General features: G+C 37.7%; 1 protein-coding gene across 1 annotated transcript in view; it reads left to right on the forward strand.

The window, feature by feature from the left end:
- Positions 1–25,029, forward strand: part of RYR3 (ryanodine receptor 3) — a 3,250,282-nt gene that overhangs the window by 3,020,930 nt on the left and 204,323 nt on the right. The window contains exon 95 of the mRNA XM_044074157.1: positions 9,305–9,347. Within this exon, the coding sequence (XP_043930092.1) occupies positions 9,305–9,347 (43 nt within the window). The remainder of the gene's footprint in view (positions 1–9,304; positions 9,348–25,029) is intronic.

Here is a 25,029-nt window from a genome sequence, read left to right on the forward strand (position 1 = left end):
TTACAACCTCCATTGTAATATCCGCCGTTGCAGTCTGTCTGGCCCTCTTTGCTGTCGGTGTCCAGGTTGCAGTCCCCGTCTGCCGCTTTTTTCGAGTGTTCAGACCTTCAGTAGGAATCTCTTTAAACAGGTCTTCAGCTTGTGCTACAGTACTGGCCCATCTCTGCCTCAATGCGTCTGTCATGATCACCTCACACCTGAAGAAAATAAACAAAATGTGAGAACAGACCATAGATAAATTCCTATAACAGCTAACCCATACCCACAGCTCAAATCCAAAACAGTAATTGCAAACTGATCCCTGTACCTATTATACCTTTCTCGTATCCGCCTACCCCTCCCCCCAATAACTGCTCCTCTATAACTCAGACACAAGACCCTAAAAAAAAAAAAAAAAATTGTTCTCAAGTATCTGGCCCTGGAAGGGCTAGAACCCTGGACCCTTTTATACTATATTCAGAAACCATACCTCTAAGCCATCAGCAAAATTAATAACTCAACTCTAGGAATTTTTCCCAATATGACTTACATAAACAAAATCAAAACCCCTACTGCATAGCACCACCACAGAAGCTATCTTTCTCTTTTTTTTAAGAGTTCAAGAAAGATAGCCATAAATCAGTGTCTGTTTGGTATTTTCTAATACGTCTAAAAGAATCACTGATGTGCTGTAAGCAAGAAGGTTGTTTTAAAGCCATCCAGCAAATTACCTGGAGTATCAAACACTAAGGAAACAGAAACAATGCTGCAATTTCTTAGAATGAAAATTAAGAAGCAACATTATCTGTAAACAATAAATATGATTAATGGTGATGATGATGAGAGAATGGCAATCCTTCACTGCCCAAAACTTGTTAAACAAGTAATAATGTTCAACACAGTGTGAGTTACTGTGTAAATAATGCCCGCCCAGGAGTCTTATATCTCTACACCCCTGGAAGGGTGTTATTTAATACACAGTAACACACACACACCCTGGAGGCCATTTTTGCACTTAGAGAATAGGTTGTCTGTAAAATTGTTGCATTTTACTTGCTTTTTTAATTACTGCATTATTTTTTTGATGTAAAATACTTCCTCCACCTAATGTGTCAAACTTGCTGTAGTACATGTAAATAGTGTTGGAAGAAGTATTTTATATCCAAAATACAAAATTTTAAAAAATATCTAGATATTTACTTCATTTGTTTGGTCCTTTATTCCTAAAATGTGTGATTTGCTGCCAATCATTGAAGACTGAAGTCACTCAATAATGCCATGCATTTGAGTTTCAGACTTTACTTCAAAAAAATGCATGCTAACACAAATCCTGTTATTCAAGCAACTTTCTAAATTTATTTCCTTCCAAAAATGCATACTAACACAAAGCTTGTTATTCAAGCGACTTTCTAACTTTGTAATAGCAATATTTAAAATTTGTTCATATTTTTGAGCCTTTGTTCCCCCTTTATTTTAGGCTTTATCCAGATTTCTTAAGGTAAAAAGTCAAACAGTATGCAAACTTCTTAACTGCTACTGCTGCCACTGTTGGATCAATCTCACTCTCTTTCTCTCTGTCTCACACACACATGCGAGCATACTTACAGACACACTCGCACACACACACTTTTCTATATTTATTTTTTATGTTTCTTTTAATTTTACACTCAGTAGCAAAATCACTGCTTAGTGAGTGCAAAATAATGGCTCAATCGATCTTTGTCTCACTTTCATGCACACATACACACACACACACACACACACACACACACACACACACGGATATGTGTCTATTTTTTCTAATTTTTTTCTTTATTTTACACTAAACAGCAAAAGCACTTAGTGAGTATAAAGTAATGGCAGCTAGTAGGTTTCCTTCTGTCTGAGCTCCACGGCAGCTTAATATGCTGCCTTGATGTGGCAGACTCATTTTTCAGTGGGCATTACCTGTACATTAACACCCTGCTGGAGGACATTTGTTCTCCAGTCAGGGTGCTGATGTACAGGTTGCCCATTTTTAAGATATGTTAGCATTACCAAGACCAACATGCTTCTGGAAAACATTTCTGTCCCATTTTAAACATAATTAGTGAACATTGCAGGTTACATTTAAGGAAATCAACATCATTTAGAATTTGTGATATCAGTTGTCTGCTGGAAGCAGTGTGTACAACTTGTATTAACCAAACTACTCAGTCTGTGAGAAACAGCACAAATATATAAGAAAGTATTGCAAATTTTAAAACTTCAGTGCTAGAGGTTCCAGCTTAGGAGAGAAACTGAGTGGTCAGTGCCAGCTCTCCTTCATCCAAAGAAGCGTTTTTTTTTTGTTTGTTTTTTTTTGCCATAGCCATGCACCCCCATTAGAAACTGGAGGATGATGCTATGTTTATTTGTGCTGCTAAGTTGCCACATAAAGCACTGGGATTCAAGCACACTGTCCCGTGGCTACATGTGCTCGGGCATAATCATGAAGCATTACTGTAGACATCCTAGACTGTAATGGATGGCCCATCCACCACTCTGGTTTTTTTGCCATATATTAAAAAATAAGACCATAAAAACATGGAAAAGTGCAGTACTCTTTTATGTCATAAGATATCATGAAACACTGTCTAGCACCTTGAGCAAGAAAAACATCTAGGACTATCCACACTCATATAACTAACATTCACTTAATAATTCTTGATGAGTGGCAATCAAAAAGTTAATTAACTTTTAAAGTAATAAAAGGACTTATTATGGTGGCTATGCAGTAAAAGCTTTATGCATCACCATTTCATATTTAGAGTGAACTGAGCTTCCTTCATGTCTAACTTGAATTTTGTATAATCTTCAGTAAATGTAGCCTTCTCTTTCTTTTTGTAAAACACAAAAAAAAAAAAAAAAAGAATTGAACACTGCAAAGGATACTGTCCTGCTTGTCTAAAAAATATTTTGAAACAGTACTGTATAAATTTTTTTTTGAGAATCTCTTGCACCTTCCAGCTCCCCGAGTTTAATTTGTCTTGTAATGTTTCGCTGTATAATACAGTTTGTATCAAGTACTTCTATAGTCAATTTCAAAATAAGACAACACCTGATTTAAATAAAGAAAAGTTTACCATTGGTATGTTACTGAACTTCTATAGATCCAAAATTACAGTTACTGAAATGGCCACATTTACAAAAACCTGGTATTTGACTTTGAACCAGTATGGTCTCACTTCTAACTCTAAAGTAACTGCTAGATAGCTTTTTGGCCAAACATTTTCTATTTGTATAGGAAACTGAAACGGATGCTGGTAATACATCCTTTAATAATGGATCAGTCAACAACATTTTTGACTGGCTGCAAAGTGCACACACCAGTTATTTACATAAATATGAAAATCTGGTTAAAAAATAATGCATGTCTCTTCTTTAATGTCTCTGAGGAGTCCTAGTAAAGAGCACACCACTAGGTACCTTTCTACTTTCTGAAGAGGCACCTAGCACCTTAACTATGTGGATTCTAAATTTCAGTCAGTAGGCTATCCACCTCATCATGTACAGATCTACTTTAAAGGCACAATCTGTTTTCTATATCAGCATGGCATTCATTGTCAAATGTTTTGGGCAGATCTAAGTAAGCTGTATCAACAAAATGACCACTGTCAACAGCCTGTGTGACTTCGAACAAGTAAACCAAACTAAGTAGGCAGAATTGTCCTTTGACAAAGCAAAAATGATGTGAGTTTGGATCGATATGGTTTATGATCTCATAGTTTGTAAGATTAGATATGCTGTGTACCATGGCTTTGCAAATCAAGCTAGTCAAACTAATGGATCTGTTGTTTCCCAGGGGCATCACCATTTTACTTTGCAATACTTTGGAGACATATCTTAAAACTAAGCTCAGGTTAAACAATTTAACATTTGATTAATAGCAGCATGTTTGTTAGGCATCCATGTAAATTATCAGGCCCCATGGAAGTAGTATATATTTTTTTAAAAAGTAATTTCAGTACATGTTCCTTTATGGTATTAGAAGGTATAAGGAATTCAGAAGTTTGTGGAATTAGGATAGTTGTTTCAAAGGTATATTTTCACTTAATTTCTCTGCAATTATGTTTGTTATGCATACTGGATTGGAGTGGGTGGTGTCATTTTGGAAAAGCTTAGAATACTGCTGGGTCTTATTTCTTAGTTTACTAACATAATTGAAGAACCAGTTATAATTATTCTTGGCTTCCAAAGCTAATAAGTTCACAGATTGTGTTACTAGCCCTGTTAGCAACTTTTAGTTCCTTACTGATATTTTTGATGCTATCTTTAATATGAGGAATTTTAGACTGGTTGCATGATTGAAGAAGTTTTTTTTTTCTCTTGTTATAGAGTTTATTAAAGCAGGGAAGTTTATTCTTCACAAATGAGAATGAGTTGGAAGAATGGAGCTTTCAGTCTAGCAGAGCTGCTAAGGGGACTGAGATCTTGTTGGTGAGGAAGATCTGAAGTCTCTCTGGTTGGTTCAAGTACTTAGTGATGTATGCATTGATGGAGATGGGCTCCCTATTGAAATGTCAGCACTCAAAATGCCAAGTGCTGAAAAGCTGAAAAAAAGACCAAAAACCCAAAGAAGAGCAAATCTTGAAAACTGCTCTTCTTAAAAAATTGTTTTACAGGGGGATCAAACCCCTCATACCCCTTGAAATTATATATACCAACACTGAGATCTCCATACCTGAGAGGAAAGGGAATATTCCAAGAAATGGCATCTTGCACTGTGTATATGCAAGTCTGATCTTTCGATCATTCAGTCTTCTCATTTGGCAATCGCTGTAGCAAGTCCTGACATTTCAAATAGTTACCATGGAGATGTTATGTTCAGTGATGGATGACCCTAATAAATTCGCATGGTATGTGGTGGTGGTGGTGATGATGGTTTTACCAAGCAAAACTGTTCTGTTTCTTAGTATTGGTGGTAGGTCCCCGATTAACACACAATGCATTTGTTTGGTCAGATCTTGCTGGAGAATTTGAATATCAATGTGGTATATGGCCAAAGTTTGAAATCATTAGCAAACCTGGTTAGATGTAGTCCCTTTATATTAGCATTTGTGTTTAGAGAAATATATGCTGACAACAGGGAGGCCCAAGACAGAATTCTGAAAAACATGGCTGATGACATGTTTCTGTATAGAGCAAATAACCCTGATCTTCAAAGTATGAGTTGAATAAGTTATTTAGTTAGCTGTTTAACAAACTGTGTATGGGATATGTTGAGTTGGTAAAGTTTGTCAGTAATCCAAGCATGGGTGATAGTGTCAAAGGCCTTTGCATGGTCCAGGTAAGAAGAGTAGATGGCTTGACCTTTAGCCATGACCTCAATAACCTTTACATAATTTTAAAGAACTCATCCAGGTTGAATTGACATAATTTGCTGGTGTGTATGCAGGGATATAAGGTCACTCATATTACTGTTTATTACCTTAGGTACAATATGTTCCATAGTTTTACAAATAATACTAGTGAGACTAATAAACCTTTAATTCCCCGGGTCAGTAAAAGTGACTATGGTTATACAAGGGCACCACAAGAGCTGTTCTTCATGCCTTGTAAATGTAACCATTGGAGGTACTCAGGCTAGGGAGCTATTGTTTTACCTAGACCTGTACTACATGTTATCTAATTTCTATAGCTTTTAGCTGTACACCATATTTGCTTTTACTTAATAGATTCTTTATTTAAATAGACAGAATACATAGATCATGTGTTACTGACTGTATGTTTGCTTTTGAAACCGTGGTTTGTCCTTGTAATAGTAATTCACTTTACTCTATGCAAACTTTGCATTTATTAACTTTTCACTACCTATTACACTCTGTCCTTTCTTATACAGTAGAAGATATTACTTTATGTAATGACTGATTTTGTGATGCTTCTATAGCACTAACTATGTAGATAGCTTCATCTAATGAGTTTCTGTCATAATGAGGTATAATATTAATGTAGATAACTGTATCTAATGAACTTCTGTCATATTTACCTACATGTGACCATCATCATGGATGAAAAGGGCCTCAAGGCATGCCCTTCCATCTGATTAACACAGAGTATTATGATCAGGTCTCCAGTCATACTGAAGCTGTTATCTGTTTTAGACGTGGATGTCAAGATATTCATTCAAGAGTGGAGAGAAGCAAAGGTGAATGTTGACATCCATATTGAGAACACATTATAAAAGTTGGTGATGACTAGAGAAGCCTAATTATAATTCCTTGTAGTACACAAATGTTTAACTTCTCCAGTGTACTACTACTTACAGGAAAAAATGGTAGGATTATGAAGTGTTCTGCAGCTCTGAAAGTTAAGGCACTCATGTAACATTGCCATGCAGACAGCAGCCAGAAGCTGGGTATACATCTGACAAACTATTAAACTTCTCTTCTTGCCTTTTTTGAGAAAGAGAAGTGTTTTACAGCTTTCAAAGCTGTTTTTAGCTTTTTGACATTGTTCTGAGGTGGCCACTGTGTTTGTTGTTGAGCAATATAACAAGACTTGTTTTGTACCTTTTTATGTCAGAGAGTTGATTTATAAGTGTCATTTTCACATTATTGGAATATGTTCAGCATTCCCAATGTACTAAAATATTCACTAGCTTAGTACTGTATACATAAATAAAGCTTAGAAATGGAAATGGCTAACCCATGCAAAAGCATCTACTTTGAAAACTCTATTTTTATCAAATTACTATGTTAGATGCATTTAGTTACAGTTTTCATGTCTCTGTGCTGTCTAAAGTAAAACATGCTTTTACATTTTATCATTTTTACATTTGATTAATATCAGGAGGATACAGTAAGCCTGTGTAGTCTGCCCTTCTAAGTGCATTTAACATTTTACCTACATTCACAGTTACCTTTACCCTTTTCCTATTTCTCCCATGTCCTCTTGATTGTCTGCATAATTTCCTGTCTACAACCCATACCTGTCTGTCTCATTTCTTTGCTTTACAAACCTCTGTTTAGATCTAAGGTAGTTAGACTGTACAGTCTGCTGCCACTGGACCCTCCCCCATACTTCCTGTTCAGAATGACCCTTTCTTTCCTTCTACAAAAACTGCTTTTCTTACCCATGTTTATTTTGAAAATAATACCATCACTGTTTTTGTCTTTTTTTTTTATATCTGCTTTGTTGAAAAAAGGTGATGCAAAGGTTTAGCACAAATTACACAGAAATATGAAAATGGTATATCAAGAATGTGATGCATTTTTAGTCTGTAATCAAAGATTTGGTCAGTTTAGCATTTGCAAAAAATATGTATTACTTAGGTTTAACTGCGGTGGTGGTGCTGCGGTAGCATTGTCACCTCACAGTAAGACGTCCTGTTCGATTCTCAGCTAAAGCGTCTTCTGTGTGGAGACATGCGTGAATGGGCGTACCTTCGTTGAAGGTTGTGCATCAGGGCTGGCAACTCGGCACGTAAAAATCTACTGCCATTCATTAGCGGACTGGAGTTCCGCTGTAGCAACCCCTAACCAGGAAAAGCTGAAAGACACAACAACAACAACAACAACAACATGTATTACTTAGGTTTAAAGTGTATTCTCTTTTGGTCATAGTTATTTCAAAGTGAGTCTACTATTATTGTTAGTATCTTACTTTCTTGATGTGTTCACTTGTGTACATTCTGTAGGACATTTTCCTGATGTTACCCTTGTTTCAAGGCAACAATTTAGCTGAAACTTCATCAACTGTGTGTTTTTACAATCTGTATAGAGCAAAGGTGCGCAAGTCTATTTCATTGCATACCAATGGCTCCATTTATCCTTTAACTAGTATGACAAGCCTGAGTGTACTGTTTTATGAGAGCAGTTTATAAATACTTGCAACTTCATATTTTTTCTGTATGTGTATGATGTCCATTACCAAGATTAAGTGTTTTAATTCCAGAAACCATCGTACTGTATACAGTCATAGTCAATAAGATATCATGAGTTTCCCAATACCTTCAATACTCTAAATAAGTAAAAAAATATAAAACAAATATTTCTTATAAAATAAACTACTTCTGTGATCCAAAAGTATTTCACAATAACCTAATAAACACTAAATTATTTATTAAATTCCAGAGCAGGTTTTTCATTACTTTGAGGGCAATGGGCGCTGGGCACTTCAGAGACAAAATGGTTTATAAATCTCCTGAGAATGTAAAACTCGCAGAAAAGCACCGAGATAAATTAGGAAACCAGCACCTTATAAAAGGCAGTGAGAAGATTATATATATATATATATATATATATATATATATATATATATATATATATATAAACTTATGTGCAACATATGCTTCCGTGAAAACAGCTTGCTTTAAAGTTAAATAATATTATGATAGGGTAGGCTTTATACAGCCATTATAACTACTGGAAACATCAGCCATAGTTGGGGCATACTCTTGAGTACTTAGAATGTTTTATTTACCATACTGAAATTGGTGGTCCAATTTTAGTAATGATTTAGAAAAACAGGTTTAATGCAGCTGTTTATATTAAGTCAAAGCAAGAAGTGTAGCTCTCATCCTTGTATGCAGTTCCACTGTTTTGTCAGAAGATGGTAGGTGTGTGCATAACAGCTACAGTTACTTTATACAGCAAATTCAATTTTTACATTTCTTTTCATCATTAGACTCATACATACTGTTAGCAAGCTTCGTGATTAAATGGATTACTGCAATTTCTTTTCTTTTTAATTATTATTTTATTTATTTGTTTATTGTTAGCAATTATATAAGTATTTGCACAAGTTTGAATTTAAAAGCTGTGTGTGCCTTCTTAATACGGTCATTTTTGTGACAGCCTCTGCGTATTTGAAGTTATAGTCTGTCTCTTACGACTTTTGAAATGTCCCATTTGGGATTATTAGCAGACTGGAATATCTTTTCACTAGATCCTGAATTTTAAACAGAGACAGGTTTTTCAGAGATTTTTTTTTTAGCTGAAATCAGCAATATATCATCAGTTGGGCTTTCACTTAATTTGTACTTTGAAGCTGAATTGTTAAAAGAAACAGTACACCAAAGCTGACTTCTAGGTACATTTGTGGCAGAAAACTTCATTAAGGTAATCATAAAGTACAAAGTACTACAATCATGTCCAATGTCACCACCAGCAAGGCTATTGTTCTGTATTATACTTTCTCTGCAGCAGCTATGGAGACAAGCTTCATTTCAGTATACTTTAACATAGGCAACATTGGTTAAATCAATTTAAAACATTAATTTTCCTCATTTATTTCCCAGATAGATTAATCTGATGATTGCCATATAACTTTTAGTAACACAGAATTTTGTTTTGTTCTCCTGCAGGTCTTTCCCCAATAACTACTGGGACAAGTTTGTTAAAAGAAAGGTAAGTCAATGTTATCTTGTTGGTGAGAAAGCATTTCTGATTTTGTAAGTGATTTATTTACTTAAATGTTGTTAACCAGGTAGATGGGGTAATCCAGGAACCATTTTCATCCATGAATCAAGCCAACAGGCAAATACATTAGCACATGCATTAGCATTTACAGTAAAATGTTAAAAATTAAAAAAGAGAAACATAGCCCTTTAAACATAAGATCTGTTGTTGTCAATTTTCATTCTGTCCTCAATTGAGGGATAAAGCTCATGGCAACCAAAAACTCTTGAACTTCTCCCTTACCCATAATGTACCAACCCCAATTTGCTCAGATCTCATTTGCCACTTCAAGCAAAAGATGTGGTCTTCCATCTCTCTTGAGCATTAGTTAGATAAGTGTTATATATTTCTATTTTTTCTTCAAAAACTTTTTATATTACTATCCCTTACCATCGTTTATAAATTTCCTGTTGTCTTTTCCATTTTCTTCTATATACCATACAATTTTTTCTGTACTTCTTAGATACTGTTGTTAGCATCTTCCTTCCCTCCATGACACTGCTGCTGTTTACTTACCATTGTTGGTATTTCTATCTCTTTTTCTGCTTATTTCCCTATTTAAAAAAAAAAAAAGCTTTTCTTTTCTGTCTTAGGATATGTAAAAAGTGTGGGCACAAGCTGACAATTTCCAATGCCCAAACACTTTGTGTCTACTGTTTGGGTCCCCTCCATTTACAAGTGGATTGCTCAATTTGTCATGGTTTTAATCCCTGTACGTTAGTGGAACACAAAAATAAGCTTATCCTAAAAGGTCTTCTTCCTTCTTTTGGGGAAGCTATATCAGAGGGTTCTTCTTCCTCTAAATCAAAAACTGCTCAAATTAAAAAATTATCTTCTCCTAAACCATCTTCCTCCTCCTCCTCAGCTTTGGACTCCTCAAGGAAGAGGTCTCATAAGGTCCTGGTCTCAACCCCAAATCCGAAATAGGCAAAAGTTCAAGTTCTTGCTACAGAAAAATGATCAGATCTGACACCTCCCCATTCGGATCTGTTGAAGTCAAAGCTCTCGTATCTGACTTCATCTGATCCAATTCTATCTGAACCTGACCTTCAGACGACCAAATTTCTACCCAGAGCAAAGTACTCTCTGTCACTACATCTAGTTTCTGACAGGGTACCTTTTCTGTTCCTAGTAAGACCTAGGTCTCCATCCATATACTCCACTTGCTGTTCCAGAAGCCTTACAGAAGAAGATGTGGAGAAACTGGTGAAGAAGATTCTCTTGTCGCTGAGCCAGTTTGGTGTTCCTTTGGCTCCTACCACTCTGGGTCAGAAGATCTGCAAATCTACTACTCCCTTGTTACAAGTTCCTCTTCTGACTCCTGCAGCTTCAGAGCTTTTGGATCAGAGTCATCCAGAACCATCTGGCTCGGATCTGAGGATAACTTTTTCCTCAGACCGCAGTCTTCTTTGAGGACTCCATCCCATCAGAGAGCTGCCGGAGCCATAGTCTACCTGTCAGATCTGAGGTGTTGCATTTGACTCCAAAATTTTCAGAGCTGTCTGTGCACCTTGGAGCCTTGGCACTGGATAGTTTGGTTCCAGCTTCGACCTCAGAGTTTTTGCCCTTGGAGCAGGGGATGCCCACGATTCAGAAGCTTGTCTTCTCAGATCCAACAGCATCTCTCTCTCTCCAAGCTGCTCTACCTTTGAGGCTGTGAAGAGAGTATTTCTGCCTCAATAGTTCTGATAGATCCATCCCCCTCAGATCCTAAGTCCTCTGCCATGATGTCTCAGAGCTTAACCATCTGCTTACGCTCCTGCCCAGGGAATTATCTCTTCTCATGATACTTCCCCAGAGCACACCACTGAGGAGGTCCCTAAGAAAAGGACATGTAAGAGGAAACACTTGGACTCCCTGCAGGGATCCATCACTGAAGGCACATATTTTAATGAAGGCAAAGGGTCCCCATCCCCCTGAAGATGTCTTCTTTGGAGACATCTTAAAAATCCTTAAGCAGAGATGTGGTTGGACATCCAGCAACCACACATCTGAGGAATCTATTCTCCTTGAGGCTTTTGGTACTGGACCCTCTACCTCCTGAGTGACTCTGCCCACCAATGAGCTCATTGACTTGACTTGAAGTGTGGAAGGACCCTGACACCATATAGAGCCCATTCCTTGCAAACCAGATAGGATAATGGCACCACCTGCAGATAGACAGTTTTGGGAGAAGGGAGTTCCTGCTGATGCCATGGTTATTGCAGCAGCCACCAAGAAGGAACTAGCTGAGGAAAGTTCCACTGTCCATCCCCCCAACAGGGAGTCATGGGCTCTGGACAGATTTGGGAAGTGTGTCTATGCTTCAGCAACCTTTGTTTTGAGGTCTCTGAACTATTTATCACACTTTACTAGACTACAGAGGGATTTGATCAAGGAGTTATGAAATACCCACTTGGGTGCTGTTTCTGATGAAGTTCAGGCATCTGTTACTTCTCAGCTGACGACCCTACAGTCCATATCAAATTCATCCATGAGGTTGATCTCACAGGTAGTGGAAGGAACTTCAAGGGCAGTGGGTTCAGGAATTTCCATAAGGAGACACACCTGGATATACCTCTGAGTTTGAAGAGCCTCTCAAGTCATCTTTCATCAATGGTCCTTTTGACAGAACGTCTTAATTCATCCCCAAAGTAAAAGACAATCTGTTCAGGTATGAAAAAGATGAAAAGATCCTGTCTGCCATGGGCATGCATTTTTCAACTCCTCAAAGAACCTTTTCCAGGAATCAAAGAGGTGGTCGAAAAATGTGATTCAAGAATTCTCAGGGTCCTTTTCAAGACACATGTGGAGGAGGTTCCCCCAGAGGCAGAGGAAGGAGCTCTAATGGTCAAAGATGCCCATGTGACAGAGGTGATCTGCAAAACCAGGGTTCCAGAGAATCATTCTTTGACAAACCCTACCAGTGCTCCTTAAAGGAAGCTCAATTGTCTGCCTCTGGAGGTAGTTGGGGGGAACAATTATCCCCAGACCAGAGAGACTGGCTATATATAACAAAAGATACTTGGGTGCAGAGGATTATTTTTGGAGGCTATATTATATCCTTTTCCCTTTCTCTTCCAGTCCCAAGGAAGATCCCTGATGTTCCATACAGTCAGAGGAAACAACAGCAATTCAAATACAAAAGCTGCTAGAAAAAAAGAGTCATCCAACAGGTCCTGCCAGACCAGACAGAATCCGGAACTTACTCAAAGTTCTTTTTGGTGCCAAAGAAAACAGGAGACCGGAGACCAATCCTGGTTCTCTCCAAACTAAACAAGACAGTTCGAAGAATCAAGTTTTGGATGATCGTAGTTCAGTCCATTTTCCCCTTTCTGGGCAAGGATGACTGCATGTGCACTACACACCTTCAGGATGTGCACTATCACATACATATAAACAGGTTATTCAGATGGTACTTACCCATCCTGCTGGGAACCAGTCATTATCAATTCAGAGTACTGCCCTTTGGACTCACTACAGCTCAACAAAGCTGCATATCTAAACAAATTAGATGGCAATATCGGTTTCCTTTCTTTACAGAAGTACAGCCCTTTTTCAAGAATTGCTCCTCGTTTTTACCCATCTTTGTTTTTCAACTTTCGTAGTGTCTGTATTGTCTTTAACATTTCTAAGTCTAAATTCTCAGAGGGTTGTAATTCCTCATTCAAAAGAAATACTTCTGAAGCTGCCTGCTTTGCAGCTGTATCAGCTCTCGCATTACCTTTTGAAATCCTATCCTGTTGCTTGATATGAGCTGTGCATTTACAGATAGCTACTTTCTGAGGTAACTGAATAGATTCTAAAAGATCTAAAATAAACTGTGCATGATTAATCGGTTTGCCAGTAGATGTTATCATTCCTCGATTTTTCCACTGTTGCGCAAAAACATATACAGTAGAAAAAGCATACTGGCTGTCAGTAAAAATGTTTACACATTTATCCTTTGCTAAGGTACATGCCCGTGTCAAGGCAATCAATTCTGCTGCCTGTGCAGATAAACTGTGTGGTAAAGATTTTGCTTCTATAATGTCTGTGTCAGAAAGTACTGCATATCCCACTAGGTTCTGTCCTGCAGGACCTCTTTTGCATGAGCCATCCACGTAATATGTCACCTCGGCATCATCCAAGGGAACATCCATAAGATTTTTTCTAGGTAGTGTCTTTTATTCAATCACCTGCAGGCAGCTGTGTGGTGTGCCATCTGCAGGGGTTGGGAGCAAGGTAGAAGGGTTCAAAGTTGTACATCATTCAATTGTCATGTAAGGTTGTCTCAACAATATAGTCATACAGGAAAGATGCCTAGCAGGGGAAAGATATGCTACCTTCTCTTGCAATAAAATAATTGCGACTGCATGAGGCACTCTCAATGTGAGAGGGTGGAACAACACTACTGAGGCCGAAACCTGTACTGCCATTGCAGCTGCAACTACTGCTTGTACACAGTGAGGTAAAGACCGTGCCACCGGGTCCAGTTGTGATGAATAGTAAGCAATAGGGCATTGCTTGTCCCCATGCTGCTGTGTTAACACTGATGTCATATAACCTTGCTTACAATCTACAGTTTGGAAAAAATGTTTATGATAGTTTGGTAATCCCAAAACTAATGAGGATGCTATTAACTGTTTCAGTTTGCAGAAAGCAGATTCTGCGTCTGGTGTCCATTGTAACAAATCCTGTGCTGCCATAGGCTTTTTATAAATCAGGTTAGTCAACGGTGCAGATTCCAAAGCATAGTTTGGAATCCAATACCAACAAAAATTAGTCGTACCCAGGAAGGACATCATTTCCTTCTTGGTAATGGGTTTTAGTGCTTGCAAAATCGCTATTTTTCTGTCCTCATCTAATGTCCTACCTTCCTTGGAGATCATATATCCTAGGTATTTAACTTGTTTTTTCCAAAGCTGCAGTTTATTTTTGTTTACTTTATGTCCTTCAGTGGCTAAAAATTGTAATAGCGCTATAGTGTCTTCTTTACAATCTTGCTGGGTGGGGGACACCAGCAGAATATCATCAACATAAAGTAAAATCTGACTACCTCTTGGTGGGATAAACCCCGCTAAGTTGCTTGCCACTTCTTGTGAGAATATTGTTGGACTTTCACCATACCCCTGTGGTAGTCGCGTATATGTATACCTTTCCCCCTGAAATGTGAACGCAAACCAATGCTGGCTGTCAGGGTGTATCGGTATCGAAAAGAACGCATTGCTGATATCTACCACAGAAAAATATTTCTGTTGAGGTTTTAAATCATTCAACAGGGTGTGTGAGTCTGGCACTGTAGGTGCCCTTGGTATTACTGCATCATTTACAGCTTGTAAATCTTGGACCATACGCCACTCTCCATTTGCTTTCTTAACAGGAAATAAGGGTGTGTTACATGGTGAATCAGAAGCACCCCTTCCTTAAGTAAAGCTGCTATAATAGGTTTGATTCCTACCTCTGCATCTTTTCTTAAGGGATACTGTCTCTTTTGTGGTCTAAATGCTGACTTTGGCGTAATAATAACTGGTCCCGCTGTATGAATAAGTCCTACATCTGATTTTCCTGTTGACCAGAGATTTTCTGGTATATTCTGTAAGGCATTTTCTTCCTCCTTCAATAGGAGTGCTTATCAGCTGTCCTTGCTAGACTGCAAGTATACAGCTGGGTGGGTCTGAGTTATCCAATTCAACTTCTGCATTTGTAGTCCCTGTTCTGACAGTTCTAACTCGGTCTGTTTTTCCCATCTCGTGACTTTTTCTCCTAAGTCTACCCATTTTACATTCTTGTCCTTAGTTAAGCTAACATGTGGTAATCGATTACATTTATAGAGTGCAAAGAACTCCTGGGGCAATGAACAGCTGGCTACACTGTTCCCTCCTGTGTCCCAGTACAGATTATGTAATATCAATCTGTTTGCACAATTTCTAAACAATTCTTGCTCATATTCCTTATGAGGCCTTGGTGTATTACAATAATACAGAGTACAGTGCAACAAATGCTGTTTATCAGTGTCAAGGGAGGGGAACTTGCTGACGGCTACGTTCATCAATTCTTTGGTCACTGCCCCTGGACCAGTCTTAACCAAGTCCTGGCTGTACCAATAATACGTTTTACCCTCCGATTGCACTGAAAAGTTATCAATTTGTCGCTGCACTTCCATACCTTGCAAAGTCGGTACTACTGCTATACCAAATAGATGTATAAGGTCTCTGCCCAAGAGATTTACTGGGCATTTTGCATAAACAACAGTTTTGCTTTTCTGGGTCAATCCTGAAACAGGATCAGTTATCACAATATTATGGGAGAGAGGCTCCCGATACAGCTGTCCATTAGCTGCTTTCACTAATATGTAATCAGGTGACTCTGAATTCTCTGGCAGTTTGGAGGGATGTATCAGGGTCCGTGAGGCCCCTGAGTCACACAAGAATCTGACTTCCCTCCCTTCTACCAGGAGTGTAACTTCTGGTTTTGTGTCTGCTAAATAGAGCTCTAAGCTCAATAAAGCCAAATCCAATATTTCATTTTCTTCACTATCCATGACTTCTTGCACTTCCTCTTATCTCTTCTGTCACATTCTCTACTCCCTCTATCACATACTCATTTTGTTCTTTCTCTGCCATCCCTTTCTAGTGATTCCTGACTATCATATAGTCAGTCCTCACCCTCCTTATCTTCCGTGGTTGCTTTCTTGTTTTTCTTGCAATCCCTTGCCAAATGTCCTTTCTTACCGCATTTAAAACATTCACCCCTTTTCTTCCGCCCTTCAAAGTCCTCTGATCGTTGATCAGATTGTTTGTTTCCCTGGGCATTTCACTTGCCCTTTTTCCTGGACTGTACTACATATACTTCTGCTCCATCTTCTACAGAAAATACTTGGGCTTTTTCTTTTTGCTATTAAAATGCCTTTCGGCATGTCTAGCATACTCAAGCAATGACTGTAACCTGCTTGTACGATGTTCTACCATGTGTTTTGTAATAATGCTGTTGATGGGTACAGTACTGCCTTTCAAAAATGCATTCTTTAACTGCTGCTCATATGGGGAATCATGTGTCTGATCTTCAGGAACCTGAATTCCACAGTGGTTATAAAACATTCTAATAGTCTGGCATAATACCGGTCAACAGTGTCACCTTCCTGTTGGATGCATTAATTAATGCAAGTCCAGTCTTCCCTAGGCTTCCATTTCTCAGAGATTCGGTCTGTAAGACCTTTCAATCTGTTGTCTAATTCTGCGCTACTATGTGGGACGGGCCTGAGCGCAATATCACGGGGATTCCAGTCGCCACTAACAATGTACCAATCTGGTCCCACATTTTGTCTGACTACTTTTTCTACCTCTTCTCCGTTTAAATTATAACTCAGCCTCATTCCTTGGAAATCTTCTAAGAACTTTCTAAAATTAACTTTTGGATGGGGAATTCCCTCAGTGGCTTTCCGGATGTCTTCCGGAGTCCAGGGTCTATACACTAGAATAGTTGGGTCCTGACCTTCTTGTCCTGCCAGAGGATTAGGCACTTCTATAAGTGGGCATATTTCTTCTTCACTCATAAATCGTGAATTTCTACCCATTTGATATAACTCAATGTCCCCTTTTGAGTTTTCTGCCTGTGTTCGAGACCTGGTCTCGACGAGATCTCTAATAAATGGTGTTGCTTTTGTAGTGTCTCTACTTACAGTGACAGCAGGATATCGCGGGGGTGGACAAACTTGTTCACTTGCTTCATATTCTGGTAAGGGAGGCAGAGGGGCTGATGCTATTACTAAGTTATTGTCCTCCTTAGCTAAAAACATTGCTTTTGAATTATTGTTCTTTTGTTCCCTACGGTTTACTTCCTCAATCCACCTGTGTGCCTGAGGAATTCCTAATTGACGTTGCTTTTTTATCCGACCTTTAGAATCAGTTTTAAGCTGTCTGACAAGTTTGACAAGTGAGGATTTTTCTAATTTACCATCAAATTCATACTTATTAAACCATTTTGAGTAGTATTTAATATTATCAGCACACTGTGACTGCATGTATTTTGCGTCTTCGGTTAACTGCAGATTTTGGGACCTTTTTGTACAATTATTACCCATTTATTCTACCCTTTTAATTGTTATGTAACACCTTATTTTTAACGTGGTAACACCAATGTTTTTATAGTCTCTTCAGAATGACTGCTTACCTGCTCTGTTTCCCTGATCTATGACAAGACAGTAATCTTTCTGTCCCTGACTTATAAACAAAGTCTCCAACAGAACAAATACAAATCTTGTCCCTGATCTAAAAAAAAAGAAGGTGGATTCACCTTACCTGAGCCTTCGTGATTGATCACCTGGTTCGAGTAAACCCATCCTTCAGTCACAGATCAGGAAGTGGCTGGCCTCTTTTGTACCACAATTCAGTCGGAGGACTTTTCAAATAAGAAGAACCGATGTGGTTTCTTCTCCATACGGTTTCAAGCCACCTCGCCTGTCTGATCCGAGGCAAAGTGAAGGTTTCCGGTCCAAGGGACCAATCTGTCAAAGGAAAAACTTCAAAGACCAATACACATAAAGTTCACTTAAGGCACTTTAATTTACTTGCATCAAGGAGACAAAAACATGCAAATACAAGGATTTGTCTAACTGCTAACAGGAAGTATGCTCATTCTTATACTGTTTTACAAGACATGGCCTTCTAAGCTGACGTAATCAAACGCAACTTTAAGCATTGTACTACAGCAGGTGTTACTTCAGATTTTCTGCTGACATGACTAGATTTGTGAGAAACTTTTCAGAAAAACAACCTGGCCTTGATGACCAATACTTATCTTACAAGCCTCTGTTGTACAGTGTTACATTTCAAGGTACTCTTCTAATACAGATACAAGCAAATGCTGATTGCAGTTCATATTTTCAAGCAGGCTTTGTCCTAATTATCTGTTACTTCTACAGCTGTGTATGTTCTCATAGCACAGCGGAACTTCTTGTCTGAGTTTCATATAAGCAGTATTGTTCTATTCATTATTTTCCTAACGCAAGCAGAAATCATCTGCTTCTCAGTAAATTTCCAAAGCACAAGCAAGATTTAGCTGACAATACAAGGTCAGAAAGCAACTGCAGTTTGTACAGATTTATGCAGTATGAAATAGAATAAATGTGTTAACTCTTTTAGGCTCTGAATGCACTAAGCATATTACTAATACACACATTAATACATATTTTTCTAACACTAGTAAATAGTGTGTTTATAATTAAATATGCAGACAGAAGCTTTGCGTATACAGCAAATGTGTATATTTATACATACACAGCTATGTATGTATGTGTATATATATATATATATATATATATATATATATATATATATATATATACACACACACACACACACACACACACACACACACACACACACACACACACACACACACACACACACACACACACACACACACACACACACACACACACACACACACATGGGTATTTCATGATAGTAGCTGCTAGATTGTAGCTGCTCCAAATAAAAAGTGTTTTTTTATTACTTCTTTTAGTTTTAACTTACAACTAGTTGACTTTCTTGTTTTTGGGCTTGAAACACAACACATGTGCAACATCCGTTTTCTGTTTTTAAAAGAAGTCATCAGAAAAATCACTTCACTGGAGAGTTAGGCTGCTAATGAAGCAACGATCAACCATCTCTCATTGTCTCAGGATGTGTTAGGTGACTGTTGCCTGAGACAATCTTAATTAAACTGAGGAGCAACAATTGCGGACAGTCCAAGACAATTGCAAGTATGCAGAAAAACATTTTATTTATTTACTTGCATTCTTATGTTGAATGGTGCCACTCTCAGTCTGGTTGTTGGGCAGTATATCTTTTTCTATTATACTTTTAATACTGTGTGTGTGTGTGTGTGTGTGTGTGTGTGTGTGTGTGTGTGTGTGTGTGTGTGTGTATACATGTGTCTTTGTGTGGAGGGGATAGCAAGGTACAATGAAGTGAGACACATGTATTACATTACCGTGGCCAATATTTATGCATTTATTCATTTGATCACAATTAGATGTCTGATTTAAACTCAGTAAATAGCTGTGAATCATGGGTGCGAAGGCAATGTGTCAATGAAACTGACTGTCATTGATCTGGTTTGGCAGGGCCAGTGTGTGTTTCAGTAAAGCAAGATGAAATTACAGTGGCCATTATCATTATATATTTATTCGTCTGATAACAGACTGTCATTTGAGGCATATTAGTAAAATTGCTGTAATGCATGGGTACTGTGGCAGTCTGTGGATTAAAGTGATTCACCCCAGCTGTTGTTTTACCACAGTGAAGCACCTACTGAGCTGCTGCTGCTGTAATATAGCACTCAGTTCATTCCTGTTTTACTGACTAACATGAAAATCCAGGCAGAAACAAAAATATAACCCGATTTATTGAGATCATGACAAAAATTCCAACTATAAACACAGAAAAAAGTGCTTTTGTCTCTTAATTAATGAGTAAAATGTGACTTCATCAGATAAAAACCACTGAGTCATATAACCCATTATAAGCTCTAAATTGTCACATGACATATTTCAAATCTGGAACCTGAAAAGCCTTAAAGAAACATTATATCCGTTTAGGATCAAACAGATACATCTTATAAAAGGAAATACAACCCATGACCCATAAATGCAATCCTGGGCAAAATTAAAGCATAAAAATGCCTATTGAAAATACATATTAGAAGAAACACATCCTGGAAAAACTTGATATTAGAAAACAATTAAAAATTAAAACAACATAACAAGTAGCCAGAATATTATATGATTAGATTTAGTATATGCCAACATGAGATATTGGAGATATGAGCCAAATGAAATTAAAGAGCAACAACTATCACTCTTCTATACCTTCTATTGAACAATCATTAGCTTTATTTCATAAAAAGTTGATGCAGTATCGGAAGTTAAAGCAAGCGAATAGCTATTTCAAAGAATGCATTAAAGCACAACAAGTCCCAAAGGAGTTGAGAAGTTAGAAATACCCCACCAGACTAGTGGAGCATTCATTACTTCATCAAGAGCTAGTTGCAATGTATGACAGACACAGATGCAAGTTGATGGAAGTGCTCATCAAAGACAATATAAAAGAAATGGATGCTTTATACCTGGAAAACAAACAGCTGAACTCAACCATCACTCACGACATTTTGTTTAATGATTAAAAGTTTAAATATCATAATACTTTTATGGAAATAGATAAAGTTTGCACCTCTATTCAACAGCATAAACAAAGAAAATTGCAACAAGTTAATTTAGATTATTCCGAGGGCACCATCTACCCCAACCCTCCTCAAGGACAACAAATGAAAGATATTTGGAGTCATGAACCTTCCTATGAAAATGATATATTGGCACATGGCAATGAAAGTGCCCCACTGCACAACGAACACCCTTTAGACTACACTTTACTTCAAAGATCAGAGATTATATGCAACAGAAGAATCAACAGTTATAGTCCTTATGTAATCCCAACCAGGTAACCTCAACAGTAGTTGAAGAGGTATTACAACCAAAGAGGACGGAATGGACAGAGACAATAGTCAGTAGTGACATAACTAGTGGTGAAGAAAATGCTTGCAGCATTATTTCAAATGGCTCTAAAGACTTCAAAGTTTATAATTACAGTAGTTATGATATAACTAGTGACTATGCAGAAGTGTTTAGTAGGGGTAATACTTTTGTCACCACCAGGCGTACTGATATTATTAAAGATATTAGTGAACTTAAATTATTCACCAGGAATCTTAATCGCTGCTTATTCTTCATTAATTCAAATCATGATGATATGGCCAGCAGTTAAAGAGTCCCCAGAATATTTAATCCTGAACTTCATCCTGCTCTCAGTGTCTTTGAGAAGATCTGTGAAATGAGCATCAGGTATTTGCATAGTCAATGATCTAACACATATGAATGCAACCTCAGGAAAGATCAATGGCAATTTTTAAGAAATCTGCAAACTACTAGGCAGCTGAGAATTATGCAGCCTGATAAAGGTAGAGGAATTATCATCATGAACCAGTTGGATTATGAGCTACAGATGTTCAATTTGTTATATGAGGATACATATGTGGAGGCGTCCATCAACAGGATTAATATATCTTACAGAAACGTCAATTATTATTTGCAGGATATGTTTACTTAAGGGCAAATAACTCCTGGTGAATACAAATTTATGCATATGGAATTCCCAACAATTTCTACCATTTCTGGTATACCCAGGATTCATAAATCTTTGGAGAACCCTCCTTTATGTCCCATAGTGGATGAGGCAATTCTAATACCAGCACCATTGTTAAATTTACTGACCATTAACTCAAAGTCCCATTTGCAAGCATCTCACATTCATTGTAGGAGTTCATGGGACTTTCTAACTCAATTCAATCACTTGAGGGTATTTTATAAACCATCAATGTCAAAGATCTTTTCAGTTGTATCCCCCACGATATTGGCTTAGATAAGTTTACTGACTATTTTACTTTAAATTTGAAAATAAACCAAGACAAAATTAACACCTTGTGTCACCTGGTTGAAATGATTCTCCATAATAATTTTATATTTTATGATGGTCATTACTTCAAGCATCAAACAGATATTGCTATGGGGGGCAACCTGTGGGCCACTCTACCACAATGTCTTCATGGCAGCTTGGGAACATCAATACCTATTTTCTAGTACATTTTATAAACATATAAATATGTATATCCGTTATCTGGATGACATATTTATTGCCTGGTCTGGATCTGTTGAGAATATTGATGCATTCATGGACTGTCTTAATCATACAGTATCTTTTTTTAAATTCACTCACACTGTTGACATTAACACAGTAATATTTTTGGATGTCCAATTATCAAAAGACTTTAAGCAGAAAGCTTTAACAGCAAAAATATATAGGAAGCCAACATATTCAAATAACTTCTTACACTATAGTAGTAACCAATCTTTTCACCAAAACTGGGGTGTCATAAAGGGGCAGATGGTTAGAGCAGCTAGGATGGTAACAATATTCAAGGAGTTTATTGATTTATGCAATACTCTCAACCATATGTTCATGAATAGAAGCTACCCAGTACAACTGATTAATTCCATTAAAAAGGAAGTCATCCAGAAGAGACAGTCTGACCTTATGTTCCCTTATTAATTATAGTGGATGGAAATTCTGAGGTTACACAAATACCCGGTCAGTTACTTTTGCCCCTACAGCAAAATAGTACTGGCAGTCCCACACAAACCTTTCACAACACTGATGGGAACAGTAGCCCTAAAACTGGGAGTTCTTTTATCACTGTTTTCAGCACCGATAAAAGCATTTCTGATATTATCATTAAAAGGTGGCAATGATTTCCAGTGACAAGGAAATTTATGCTCAACCTAGGATTATATATAAATGGGGTACCAGATTCAAGAACATATTTGATAATATATGTGACATTTCTAATCCTGTTACTGGTAGAATGTCAGAGTGTGTGTGTGGGACTTGCACACAGTGCCAGCATATGTATTATGGTGATGAATTACTTATCGGCAGCAGAAAAATAATTTAACAGGGCGTTTTAATTTTCATTCTTACGGAGTCATATATGTCACTTTATGCACTCACTGTCCAGCATTTCGTGTTGGAAAACTGGAACAGAAACTTAAATAATACATATAGAAATACTTATATGACATTTAAAAAGCAAAAACAACTAAATCCTTATATAAACATATTTCTATCAATGTTGAACATAAATTTTATGTTGCCATTTTAGAGAAAGTAGAGATTAACCCAAGGAGTGGCCCCTGGGTTATCATATTGGAACAGTGGAAACTATGGGGACAATTTTTTTAAATGCCTTCTCAAAATGAAGCCATATCAGAAATAATCATTCATGCTTGTTATTTTCTTTGGGCTTATAGAAATAGAAGAAGGTGAACTCAGCTCATATCATAGACACATTTGCATTTGTGTTTCTTTCTTTAGGTGAACGAGTATACTTTACTTGGATTTAATATAGACTGTCTAAGGTCTGAGGCCACCAGGTAAAGAGTTACATGCAGCAGTAACAATGTTTTTTTTTTTTTCATCCCCACAATACCAAGTCTGATAGCTCCCCTACCTGTACCCATTCATCCCATTCATTCTACAGTCATGAGAACCAGGGATTACTGGCAGGCTAGAATTCTTCAGTCCACTTGCTCCTGCCTGAGAATCTGAGCTCATCCACTTACAGTAAGAGTTGGGTGATAGAGAGCAGTCCAGCATTGCTGGTCCATGAGGGCAGCTTATTATCTCCTCCAGTGGAGCACCCCACTCCCCTACAGTGCCCTCTGAGGCGATGCATGCCTCTGCATGCTGAATTCAACTCAGCACACAGTGCAACTTGCACAAGGAAGTGTGGGCTTGATAAACTCAAGTTCCATTGGGTAGAGATCAAGTGCTTCCACTAGGTATCACCAAGATAGGTGAGTTGGCAGTGGTCATTAACTCTGCCAATCGATATCCATCCTCCCATCCTACAGGTGTCTGAGGTCCTATTTGAACTCTGTATGTCATGGAGCAGCTCTAATAGGAACAAGCTTTGCAGATATTTTACTTAAATACTTTCTGGAATGAGAGGTGTGTTAATAGAAGGGTATTTTTCAGTAGTGGATCTCACTGAGTGTGCATTGTACCTAGAATTTAGTTTTGAGGCAAGAGGTAAACAGTATCTGTTAAATAGACGTTAATGAGTAATCTAATAAAATTGCCCTAGGCTTTTAATCCATCCATCCATAACTTCCTTCCATTTTTTGTACATGGAGTTGGGGGTGTCACATCAACAGTGACAATTGTTAGAGCCAGCATTCACACCGCAAAATAACTAGCCTTGTCACTGTTATTCTTCAATATCATACACACACACACACACACACACACACACACACACTCACATGTGCACTCACACTTATGACCAGTACCTATATAGTGTATCCAGTCTACCTACTGCATGTCTTTAGAATGTGGGAGGAAACTGGAGCACCCAGAGAAAACCCACATGAACACAGGGAGGACATGCAGACTTCTCACAAAAGGCATCCCAGCCTAGAATCGAATCAGAAAATCTCTTGCTGTGAGAATGCAACCTCCTGCACCTCTCTGCCATCATAGTCCTTATCTTTTTAATAACAGATATTAAAAGGGAACACTTAGAAATGTAGAGGTCATCACTGAGTGAGTACTAATGAAAGATGTCATGAAATGAGACTGGACAATGCTGGATACGAGTATTTCAAGGATATCGATTGGCAGAGTATTTACCTCAAATGCTGGAAGATCAGAAGGCTATGGTGTCATTTCCCACACCAGGTGTATTTAGATTTATTTTCCATTATAGACACTGTAGTACAGCATTAGGGGAGATACTGCATTCCTGAGTTCACTTCCTTTGAATAAAACACTCAAACAAGGCCCAGTTTACTAGTTGTATCTCAGGTGAATGTAAAATTTCCACTGCCTCTATTGAAAAATAATAGGGGTTTTTTTTACTTAAAATTAAACATTTTCATAATTACAAAAAAAACTACAAAACCACCTCAAACCATTTAATATTAAACAAACTAAAAAACAAGCATCTCACTTCCATCCATTTTACATTCATAAAGCATAAGCCTTCTTCACAGTACTTC

This window comes from Protopterus annectens, chromosome 6.part0, assembly GCF_019279795.1.
Source record: "Protopterus annectens isolate FY-2018-M chromosome 6.part0, PAN1.0, whole genome shotgun sequence".
Taxonomy (NCBI): domain Eukaryota; kingdom Metazoa; phylum Chordata; order Ceratodontiformes; family Protopteridae; genus Protopterus; species Protopterus annectens.